At 38.3% G+C, this 12,582-nt stretch overlaps 1 protein-coding gene across 2 annotated transcripts in view; it reads left to right on the top strand.

The window, feature by feature from the left end:
• PEAK1 (pseudopodium enriched atypical kinase 1) overlaps positions 1-12,582 on the top strand; it is a 53,856-nt gene that overhangs the window by 18,359 nt on the left and 22,915 nt on the right. Inside the window, exons 3-4 of one of the 2 annotated variants that reach the window (XM_086620171.1) lie at positions 6,866-6,982; positions 8,876-9,072. In XM_086620171.1, the coding sequence (XP_086476297.1) occupies positions 6,866-6,982; positions 8,876-9,072 (314 nt within the window). The remainder of the gene's footprint in view (positions 1-6,865; positions 6,983-8,875; positions 9,073-12,582) is intronic. The other variant, XM_009985872.2, reaches the window with a different exon arrangement.

Genomic DNA, 12,582 nt, shown 5'->3' with positions numbered 1-12,582 from the left:
TTTACCAAACTGCTGCTTGCCTTAAAGTATGTCTTAAACTAACAGAGAATGACCATTTGCACCAAGTGTAATTAAATCACTTTCATATTGCATCTTGGGAACACTGATGCAGCATTCTGATGAAAATCAGGACTGCTCTTCAGACTGTTTGCCTTTTGTCAGACATGGAAAGCTTTGAGTTTTGTAATATAAGGTGGTGACAGGGTTTATCGTAGTGTGATTTAAAGCTGGTTTCTCTAGATTTAAATTCGAAGTAATTGCCCCAAATACAAGATAGGATGGTCTCCAAAACCTTAGTGTACTGTCTGTTTCTGCAGACTTGGATGAACTGCAGTCTCAGGGTCAAGAATTCTAGTTTGAAAAGAAAAGAAAATAACATGAAAATTAACAATTAGACTTGAAAAAAAAATCCCAGTACAAATTGTGGGTGTGAGTTTCAGAAACATTAAGCACCTTCAGGAACTACTGGAGTCAGCAGGAGCTGTAAGCATTCCGCATCTCTGCACGATGTGCAGTACCACAACCATACGGGGTGTGGGCGGTGGCAGGAGGGGGTGTCTCTGTATTTACAGCACACATCGCAGTTTAAGGCTGAAAATAGTGGGCAATGTACCCAGGGCAGAACAACCCTGGAGAGCAGCCTGCTCTCTCTAGACTTACCCTGAATTAAACGGGGAGAAGGAGGTGGCTTTAGAGAGCAAGTTAAACAATTGGAGAAGTTTGTGTTCTCCATCCCCTTCAGAGGAACATATTTTTTCTGTTATTTCCAGGAGAACCTAGAGAAGAGGTTGTACTAACGGGGGTTCTTTTAGCAGCATCGCCATCAGGAGATCCGCTTGCTCCCACCACCTTAGTGCCCGGCTTTTGCGCTGGCTCTGGTGCGTGTGTCCATGCGGTCCCCTGTGGTGAAGCAGAGCGGGGCAGTTACTTTTCAGCCAGGTGAATTCCCTGGTCTGACAGACGGCCCAGTCGGGAAGGAGCAGCTGCTTCTGTCAGTGGTAAAGGGGTGATAACAGGCCAATGGCCCTTGTTCTTCGACCGCCCTGGAGATGTTACCTGTTTTATGTTTTTGCACTGGGACACCTTCTGCCCTTGCTAGTGATGCAACTGGTCATTCTGTCCTGTCTTGTTCACTTATTCCAGAAAGTACATTTACTCTTCATTTTTCTGCAAGTCATGGTGATACTGGCTAAAACCACCTCTCACAATTTTCCCTGGTGAAAACTGGAATTTTCCAAATACTAGAATTGGGATTTCTTCCTTTTTGCAATATTTTTCTATGGTTTCTACTGGACAGTGGATATCTTTATCCTTCAGTCACCATATTCAGTTACCTTGATGTAACTTGATGCCTTAAGTTATTTGGGTTTTTTTAGTTAATTTTTAATATTGTTAAACACACCAAGTTAAATCTTACAGTGCTAAAAAATTAATTTGTTTGTTTGTTTAAGGGTCTTGGCTTTGCTTTCTAATATCCCCGTAGGTGAGAATCAGGGTTGTCAACTTCCATTTTTGCACAAGCAGGAGACGTGACAGACGATGCAATACTTGTTTTATGTTACCTCTTCGGGTATTAGTAAGAGGTTAGTGTTAATTCAGGCTACAATATGTGCATGGAAAAGATGTTAAAGTCTTTAGTTAAGCTTGCAGAGGCTCAGAGGAAAACAGAAGACATGAAGATTGTAATCAATGTAGTAATCAATGAATGTGACACTTTTCTGACTAAGAAAGTGTCTGAGAATGCCAACAAGAGGAAGCTTACTGAAAAACCAAACTGATGACCTGGAAAATAAGATAAACTTTAAAAAAGCCATTTGCTTTTGAAAGCAAATTAAGTGAAGATACAATATTTCCTTACTTTACAATGGATTATAAGCTGCTAATGATTGATAACACAACCACAAAACAGGGCTGAAGGTATTTAAAGTTATTACTAGAAAGGTCAGTTTTTCCCTTTGAACAGTACTTGCAAAATAGTCAGTTATTTGGAAAGCTAAAAACTATCTGTTATACAACAGAACTTGATTTTATTTTATCCATGTGATTGTTTCTTTCTGTTTGATGCAAGGATGCACATGTTGTGGTTAAAAAGGAGCTAGCAAATACAAATGTATTACATTTATCAAAAATTTGTAGATTGCTTGCTGATTTTTAGCAAAAAATAATCTATCAGCCTTATCATTAATTGGAACAAAAATCAGATGTTCTTAGAACACCTGTAGTTCATGAGGCAGCAGTTTTCTCTGGCAAAACCTTAAGCTGACCTCTAAAAAGATAACATGATATTTCTGGCCTAAGTCACTGTAATTGATGAAGGTGGTACAGCACAGTGTGGAATCCACACAGAAATTTTAAAAAAAGATCCTTCCAAGGCTTTGTTATCTAGTGTTGCTGTTATCAGACTGTTGCTGTTAGTTCCACGAGATAAAGGTTTCTCGTCTTCATTGAGAGATCACTGCCTATACCCAGTTGCAGCTTTCTCGATTGAGACGTTTCTCAAAAGAAACTGCAGCACAGCCTTCTGATCGCTCCTTCCCTGTCCTCATAAACCACAGCAGAGCTGAACCAAAGCCTCCTTCAGCACTGGTTTAGGTGGCAGTGCCTTTGTAAATCAAGGTACAGCTGATTTGTGCACAGCCATTTCCATTTCAGTTCCGTATTAAACCGAACAGTTTGCTTTCCTAGCTACAAGTCAGCCGTAACTTTCCTTTACGGGATCTTTGGGCCAGACTTGGACGAACGAAAGATAAAACTGTGTGTTTACTGAAATACTTCCTTCGAGTAGAGAGCTCTCTATATTCCTTCTGTTCTTTTTAGATAAGAAAGCGTTTCGTCATAGCTAAAGTTGGGATTACCAATCTAATTCCTAAAATGATGTTCACCTTGTCAAAAGGATTTGAACTCATAATTGATAGATACGAGTTCTGTTGTTCCATAGCTACAGAGATCACTATCCTGTTGTTATATCTTTTTTTTTTTCCAAAAGGAGTGAAATGCTTATAGATATTTTAAAGATTTGTTTTGAACATTTTTCTTAAAAAGCATCCTTCTGCATTGCAGTTACACGCTACATCAGCAATTTGTGTTCTTTTCAGGCTGGTTTTTGTTAAAGTAGCCCCGGGCATTTCACTGGACACTCTCATGGGCTCTATAGCAGAGGACATAGATATCAAAGCTTTTGGAAATGTCTTGTTGTCCTTCAAATCTTACCCCAGTGCCACACTCACAGTACCAATAGTTCACCTTGAGTGAATCCAGCCAGATTGCTGCTCCTGAAATTCACATAAATGTCAGTGACAGATGAAAATCTTTCAGAAAATTGGCCAAAGACTTGCATGGTTCCTGACTGCCACAGAAGCATTTCAGTAGTGTAAGTGATCCTCACACGCTTTTTGTTGTGCTGATAACCGTTCACACTGTTTGCTCTAAATTACAGGAAGCAAAATGTGATCCAAGAATCTGAGTTAGGCATCAAATTTCCATATAGAGGCAATGGAGAAAGACAATTCCAGTGAGGTGGTTTAGAGCACCAAGACTTAACAGGCCCCCAATGGGTTCTCTCTTCAGTGGTTTTTTAGTAATTTCCGTTGTGCCACTAACTGGTATTTAAGGAAAAAAATATAGGTGACTGGGGCTAGGGGTGTGCCACAGTGCACATCATGTGTGGCCTGGACCTTGAGAACCTGAACCAGTGTAAGGAATGGATCTTACATGTAGGCTCTTTTGATTCAGTGGACAGGAGCCATGAAATTACTCCAAGTGCTCTGTATAGCTAGAAGAATGTGAATGTTGTAAGAGATTACTCAGCAAAAGCAACTAGAATCATTGTTCTTCAAAAATGTAGTCATATATTAAGATCAGGATCACATCCAAAGACAGGCAGGAATAACCACCACTGCCACATTCCACTTTCTCATTGATCCAGTCCTGCAGATTCCATGGCTGCTTCAGAAACTACTTCAGAAGAGAACAAAATCTTTTAAATCACAGTAGGGCTCTGTTTAAAACAATGTATTTCCCAGGCCTTCCCACTTGTATAAGTCTTAAGGTAAGGTTCTCACCTGAATCCAAAACCTTTATGTGTAGCTTGCATAAATTGGTGAGGAGAATTCAAGGATGAAAAGAAAATTCTTGCTTGAGCAAATCTATTGAAAAGGGAGAAACTCTCACCTGAAAAGTTCAGGTGGAACTATCAACTCCCCCTTCTCCTCAAGTCTATCTTGATTTGCTTTTTTCTAGATAATCAGTAATGTTTATTTACCTTACTCAGCAGTGCTCAACAGTGCTTTTAAAAGCATTAACCATCTATCCTACCCTGTTTCATCAATGAAAAATTTTTGTGAGATTTTTCTCTAGAACGTATCTATGCTAACAGACTTGGATATTATGCATGTTCATTAAGCAAGAAGTATGGTAATATTTTATATGAAAATTTGTAAACATCAAGGATTGTTAAAGAACGAAGTAGAAGGGATTTTACCATTTATTATTTTATAAATTTAGATTAAGAAATGGTAAATCATTTATTATTGTTCTTAATGCCTCTAATACAGTCTGTAAAATGGAAAGACTGAGGACTTAAAATGGATAAAGAAAAATGTCATTTTTTATAATGCACAGTTAATCTGTGGAACTCAATGCCATTAAGTTTCACTGATGCTAAAGAGCTTGGGAGGATATCTTTACTGGATTATCAAATGTATTCCCTTTATCCCTGCAAACATCATAAAATACTAATAATATAAATTCTCATGCTTCAGGACTAAGCCAGCTTCTAAATAATAAGAATTAGGAATAAACTTTATGGCTTAGTTATTTCCGATTGTCGTTTGAGAAGTTTGTTTCACTTTCCTCTTAAGTGCCTGTTTCTGGCTAATGGTGATGAGGAACTGAACCACATGAGCCACTGGAATGGGTTTTCTGTACCCAGGACATACTCCGACTGAAACCTGGGCACTGGTCATCTTTGCTCAGTGTTTTTCAGAAATAAAGTGGTCTGTGTTATGAGCAGAAGTTCCTGTGCAAGGTGGCCTTTGACCACCCTCAAGCCATTAACCTCTGCATTTTTCCTCAAGCATTATTCAGTCAATTTAGGCTTTGTATCAGCTTTATTAGCTTAAAAGTGTAGGGCCCGAGGGGATCTCAAAGGGATCTCCTTGAAACTAAACAGATCTACCAATTACAGAGATTGTTTTTGTGTAAAGTTAAGTCAGCTTCCTTGTTGGGCTCTCTCATCTCAAACTGTACGACTACCATTGATTACTGCTTTGCTGGTGTCCACTCAGGAGGAGATGGGAGTCTCAGCTGGGTCTAAGGCCACATCAGCTTTTCTCTGTGTATTTATCACTAATTTCTGTCACTTGGATGTCTGTGTTGTCTTACGCAGAACTGTGCTCCCTCAGCTTGACCTCTAGATCTGAACCTAATTCAGGAATGCACTCCCAGAATCACTTCTTACAAGTATTGCACTTTTTCTCTCTCATGTTCATTGCTGTTTATTAATCACCCTAATTGAGAAGGCATGCTCTGAATAGAGGAAAATACAGGTCACACAATGGCTGTGATTCCACTGTCCTGAAAAAAATTAACACACCATGCAGGTTGCTTTCTGGATTGTTACTGTTCCCAAAAGACGAAGGCAAGTTAGACCACATCATCTTTTGGCTATCCTCCAAAAACCGTAAAGAAGAGCCTGAGGGAAGGAGTTAGGGGCATTTGTCCCTGCAGAAAAAAAAACACCTTTAAAACAACTTTGAGCTTGTGCACATGTGAATGACAAGTGTGTGAATTCAGTGGGATGTTACCTGAAGGACAGTCGTTTTTATGGCAAGTTTTTTTTCCTGCACATAATCTCAGCTTCTTAGGAAAACAGATGTGTTCTCTGTGTGCAGAGGGCTGCTCCCTCCATTAACTGAATAGCTGTTTAGTTTCAGCCACATGTGCCTGGAGGAGCAGAGTTCTCTAAGGTAATTCATTTCCTGTGAAGTTTGTTTTTGAGATAAAAAGGGGAAAAAAAAAAAAAAAATCTCAGACAGAGGAGGCTGTGCCCACTATGGTGAAAGTTAAATATGTGCTCTTATGCAAGGCATCAAAGAATCCGTCCTGGCAAAATATCTATAAATATCCCAAAAAAGGAGATAGCTCGAAGTATCACTTGCTATCAGCAAGCAGATACATAGTTATCAGGCTGTCATGGTTCTAATCTCAGAGAACCCCTTGTTTATCAGCTGCTCTACTTTTTTCAAAAACTATTCGTTTTAACTGTTTAGATGATTTCGTGAAGCAAAAGCAATTGGGAATTTGGTTCCTGTAGCTTACTGAGTGAGGATGTTTTCCTCCTGTGTGCCTTCTGTGTCGTGTCGGAGCTGATTACGAGCTGGCGTTTTTGCTGGCTGAGTCAGCGCACTGCGTACTCCGCTTGATCTCTCCATCTTTACTGTTAAGCTACAGGGAAGCGTTTCCCTACGGATTTCATAGCCTGGCATCTAATTTCTGTGATTTAAAACGGTTTAGATTCAGACACTAAAACTGGTTGGAATACAGATTCGAGATATTCACTGACTTTTAAGAATGGCTTAGTTTAAGTTCTCAACTCCTCTAGAAATGTGAACCTGCTTTTCCTTAACCAATTGGCATGACTAAGACCATAGCTGTCATACCAAAACAGTGATGCAGCAGACCGAGAACTGTTTTTCATCCCGGAAGGCGGTGGAAGGGTTAAGAAGGCAGGGCTAGAACGCAGTGGTTTCCTGGGGCGCTTTGGCAAGTCCCTGGGACCAACCCCTAAGGTAAACATGAAGGTGCAGTAGGTGTAGCACTCTGTGCAGAGTTCAGCCCTGTTGCTTACAGCTTGCACAACTTGTAGCGCCTCAGAACACTGTGGAATCAATGGCTCGCCAGAGTTTCAAGACATGATTAAAAGACTCAAGAAGGCCCTGAAAGAATTTCCTTTAATGGGGAATTGTGTGAGTGAGTACAGTGGGTGAGTTGGTATTTTTTTCTTCCTTCCTTTCTAGCTGTTGGTTTACTTTGGCAAAATGCTTCTGAGCTGAGGTTTAGTGTATGTGCTTGCATGTGTCTGGTTTGGAGAATGAGTCTCTTCTGTACCTCACCAATCGATACTAAAAATTAAACTTTGAGATATGATAATTCCTGGTTCGTGGCAATGACAGAACTGTAAAGCTACTAGAAACTACTTTCTAAATAAAACATTCTTACTGAGGAATGCAGGTATGTATATGATTTACAGCAACTACAAGTCTTTAATAGCTCATCATCTTGAGAGCCTTGTTACAGCTTTAATTTTACATGTGCTTTACTGTGAAATTATATTAGTTTAACTCTTTAATGCAGATATATTTGAGACACGTGGAATGTTCTTCACACCATTCCTATGCATGGTACTAAAAATGAACAAAAAATTTTATGCTGATTAAAGATTACATCTTTTTGAACTTATGCCATTTTTTCTCTTTTACTAACAAGTTCTAATGAGTTTTGTTTCTATCAGCCTGCAGTTAAAATCCATGACTCTGAGTAGAAACAGCATGTGCGCGCTGCACCGTACATGGGGTCTTGTGTTATGCACAGTGTTGGCATGTTTTAGTCTTTGTAGCCCGGGATTGCTAGAAGATTGTGTATCATGATTTTCAGTATTTTGGCTTTGGCGTAGACACGCGTATGCCTATAATTTATGTTAACTCTATGAGGATATAATCTCTCTTTCCACTATGAGGATTTGTATTATGGAAGCTCATTTAAAAATGCATAATTTTTGTTTCTGTTAATCAGAAGTTTGATTGAGTTTTAAATCTTTAGCACAAAAATTAAATATCTGTAGAGATAGATGAGGTTGTGATCATCTTTTGAAGGAAGAACGTTACCCCTATCCCTTACAGAAGTCACAAGTACTTCAGATTCCTGCTGTTTGATTTGATCAGGCTGTAACAGTGAGCACTAGTGCATAAGACAGATGCTCTTGAGATTTGGCCTATAAGGAGTATTAGTTTCTGTGAGTGAGGGAGCATAAAGGCACAGAAGTATTTTTACTCTGACATGTTTTATGTGGCATATTATTGATAATTGCTGCTACGTTTTCAATAAGATTAGGGGTTTTTTTACAAACCTGAACATTTTTTAATATATATATAGAACACCCATACTTTTTAAATCATACTGCAACAAATACATCCATGGCAACCACCTGAAGCCGTGGTTTTCAGAGTTTTGTGCTATAAGTCATCATAGTTTTAATTAAAACTTCATAGCTACGAGCAAGCACAGAGGAGTGTCTTCATGGCCTTTTGCAATCGGCCTAATGCAGATGGATTTTAATCCTGGCTAATTTTATATGGGAAATAGATTACTGGCTTAGATGAGCTACTGGTCTGTTTCCCAAAGTGTCAGTTTACAAAATCCTACCAGTATATGAAAATGTATCATTAAAGTTTTATTCATTTATTAAGACCTAACAGTCCCCTTGCTATACCTCAGTATCTTTGATTAAAGCAAAATTGTTCTTTTTGGTAAAAAGCACCTTTCTCTCCTGTTGTTTTGAGTCCTACGTGTTTTTTGCAGAATCATGCCCACATATATATGCCTACATATGTTGACTGTAGTCAGCTGTAAAGCATTTTATCATCCCTTTTGTATGAAAGGCATCAATTACTACATGCTACTATTTCAGTCAGAAGTTGTTTCTTATTAAGGAAAATAAATATTGTAGAAAGGTGTTCTTAAGAAAAGGAGGGTGAAAGGAGCTTATTTCTTTACCAGTTCATTCCCATTCCTGAAGATATTTAATGCCTCACCTGGTATTTTGCCAGAAGAATCTAGAAGCTTTGATTTCCAGGTGATTTTGTTTTGTTTGTTTCAGTCAAGTGCCCGATGATACGACACTGGAGGATTTATCCCCTCGCGTTCCCAGAGCCGTGTTCGTGAAGCAGGACAATGGCGGCAGTGCCTCCGTCATACCAGTATCATCTGTTCGTGTCCCACAAGGGGAGGAAGAAAAGGAAGAACCTTCAAATTCTCCTGACTTAAATCCTTGCAGTGCTACATACAGCAATTTAGGTAAGTGTATTCTCGTAGAAGAAAATTTAAATTAGATGAGATTTTGGATACCTTCCCAGGCTGTGAAGAACCTTGTCTTCTGAACAGCTCAATACGCTTTCATAAGGTTAGTTTTTAAAGACAAGCATTTTAATATTGTTTTATAGAAAATAAAATTATGTTTTCTTATTCTGAAATACACAACCAAGAATGTGAAGATTCAGCAAAGTGAAAGGTTTTCTTTCCTAGGATTTTAAAACTGTCTTTTAATTGCACTTAATGATAAACATCTCAAATACTTTTAAAAGACACATTGTATTGTCCATTTGGAGGCATTTTTGTTGAAGAGGTTTAAAATATAGATCAAATTATCTAATTTTTTTAGAAACAATAAGTAGATTTCAATATTTTTCCAAACTTCAGCAAAAGATAAGACTTTTTATTTTAGAGTATCAATAACTGCTAAAATATTCATAGTCATCTTTTGTTGATTAAAATCTTTCTTATCCTAGTTTGAGAGTTTACTTCTGCTACTTCATAAAACCTTGATATGAATGTCCTGAAGGTGCTGCACAGTCTATCACTGAATTCCAGACTCATATTAAAAAGATACGTGTATGTAGGGCTTCCCTGGAAGATAAGTGAGCAAGACAAACAAGCACCTCTCAGTATATAGTATCAATATTATCAGCCTGATTTTCTAAAGCATTTTCACTTGAAGTACTGCAAATTTAGGAATACCTACAGGCAGATTTTCTAGAAGAATACAAATCTCTCATTTATTTATGTTCAAGAATATCTGACTACATGTTTTACAGTAAGGCTGTGAGCAAACCAACTTATTAAGCATTTGGACAAGAGTAAACTGACTGCATTGAGATGGCTCACAAGTACAGGGCTTTGGCATGTCCACGCAGGTTTGAGGGATCAAGGGCTAAATTTTAAACCCTCAGGTGCATACATTCCTTAGACATTTAGTGATATTTTTTGCTTAAATGTGAATTAGTGGCAAATTTATTAGTGTATTCCACTAATGAAATATTAATTAGGTATTGTTTATAAAGCATAAAGAGGAAAAATATCCTGCCCAAGAGTGAGGCTAACATCTACCAAGAAATTGTAACTTCAAGGAGGAAAACTAAAATTTGTATTTTTATGGTGGAATTATTCAAAGATCTAAGGAATTATTCTCAATTCATTGAGATATACATATATATCTATGTATTTTCTGTATCGAGGACATAGATACATTACAGATGGAATCCAGGCAGTAGATCTGTCTGCATCAAAACTATTAGTAGCATGGTTAGCCCATGGTCCTAACTAAACTGACATCTAAAAGGATCAAGCTAAGGTATCATTTAATGTATGAAATACCACTTATTCCTCATGGTGAGATTGCTGTTTTTTAGCCAGAGTGCTCATACAGTCAAGGGATTACTTGCATTTCATAGACAAAATAATGATATTGTGAATCTTCTGTTTAAATCTTTGCTCAATTTAGCTCAATTTTCTTATGCAAGGTGTTTCACCTGATGGCAACTGCTTCATTGAACAGATTTAGATGTGCTTCTGTCCATCTGTCTCTGTCCTTCCCACAGCAACTCACAAACTGGGAGTAGTAAACTCATGGCAAAAGTAATAAAATACCATTAAACACTGGAACAGGTTACCCAGAGAAGTTGTGGACTCTCCGTCTGTGGAGATACACAAAATCCAACTGGACGTGGTCCTGGACAACCTGCTCCAGCTGACCCTGCCTGAACAGGGAAGGCTGGACTTGACCATCTCAAGAGGTCCCTTCCTTCCAAATGCTTCTGTGATTCTGTTATCACTTCCATCAGTCCTCGTTTTTGTCAGTGGTGTTCCTCTGTGTGAATTCTCCTTTGTAAAACCGTATAAAACTGAACCCCTTAGCATTTTATGCAAAATCTTCACCTCATCCTTAGGTTGCTTTTAGATTTGCTTTCACCAAAGTAAATTTTAGGTATGAAAGAGTTAAATTAACTTTTAGGCTTGACTTGGTCTGTCTTGGCAAGCTTGCTGCTTGTTGTTAAGAGCGATGCTACCCTACATGGCACTGAGCTCTCTGGCTGCCGTTCAAACTTTTTTCTGGTTTATTCGAGCACCCTCACTTTCTAATTCAGATAGCTGTCAAGAGACTACTAGGTAGGGATTTAGAATAATTCCTACTTGTTTCCACATCTTACATCACCTGAGCAGCAAAATCATAGATGTAGAATTAACAAATACTGGTGTGTGTAACTGAAAGAAAGGAAAATACGAGAATATCTAATGTATTAAGTTACGTCACACTGGACTCCTACTTCAACTGCAATTATATCTACAGCTGCCTTTTTGTGACTACAGACTACGATTTATAGTTTGTAAAATACATCATGTGAACATCGTAATTTGCAGCATAATGCACAATATTCTATTTTAAATACGAATTTAATACGTATTCTATGTTTTTTATTGAAAAGAAGAGAATATTACGTCCTTACTTTAAACGTCTAATCTTCAGTTGTGACATGTCGCATGAAATTCTACAAACAGAAATAATGGCAAGCTTCAGTAAATTTTCATCTGGAGTCAGGTAGTAGTTTATATCAGGTACTGCCCTCAAATATATTTGGTTCTGGCCTTCCCCTGCTCCCACAGGAGTTGTCCTATCATCAGTTTACGGTCCTGCCCACAAAAACTGCAGGTGTGCCAGCAAGTATTTGTCAGGAACCAAACTGCAGGTGCAAAATTTGATAATAGGTCACATATAAAATATGGGATGTATTCATCTAACATGTAAAATTGTACATCTAGGAATTAAAAAAAAATAATGCAGGCAAGCCTTACAAGATAGAGGGTTCTCCTCTGGGAATCAGATACAACATAAAAAACTTGGGGCTTTTAGGAAACCTGAGGTCCCACCATGACGATAAGATGAAAGAGCCTAGTGCGTTCCTGGGTGTATAAATAGGAGGAAACTTCAACAGGAGTAGACCAGTTAGGTATATCTCATTTTTACCCTGCAACTGTCATGGCCATAGTCAAGCCCTGGTGACCATAGTTTAAGAAGAATTTTTGGAAAAAAAAATGGTGCAGGCTCTAAAGAAAAGCTTTGAAAATGCCTGGTCTTGTGGCAGGCACTTTACAGCAACTAATTCAAGAAGCTGGATCTGTTTAGCTTATCGAAGAAACAGAGTCTGGCTTTATCATGGCATGGATGCTCATGTGGTGAGTGGAGCTGTGATAAGGGATACCTTTGGTATCAACAATCAACAGATTGCACAAAAGCCAGTGGCTACCAGTTGAATCTAGATGCAGAAACAAACAGTCAAATGTGCAAGGTAGGGCCTGGATGTTTCTTTTTTTAGGTGCGCTGTTATTCTAACAGAAGTTAGTTCAGATAGCTTATCATAAGGAACACAACAGACTAGATAATTAAAGTCCTTTCCTTCACAAATCTTTAAATTTTTCTGTCTTTGTCTGAATTCGTTGGGGAAATCAACTTGATTGCATTTGCATCGCTGT

This window comes from Tauraco erythrolophus, chromosome 14 (assembly GCF_009769465.1).
Source record: "Tauraco erythrolophus isolate bTauEry1 chromosome 14, bTauEry1.pri, whole genome shotgun sequence".
NCBI lineage: Eukaryota > Metazoa > Chordata > Aves > Musophagiformes > Musophagidae > Tauraco > Tauraco erythrolophus.
Note: the sequence above shows the minus strand (reverse complement) of the source record. Positions and strands in the feature narration are given on the sequence as shown.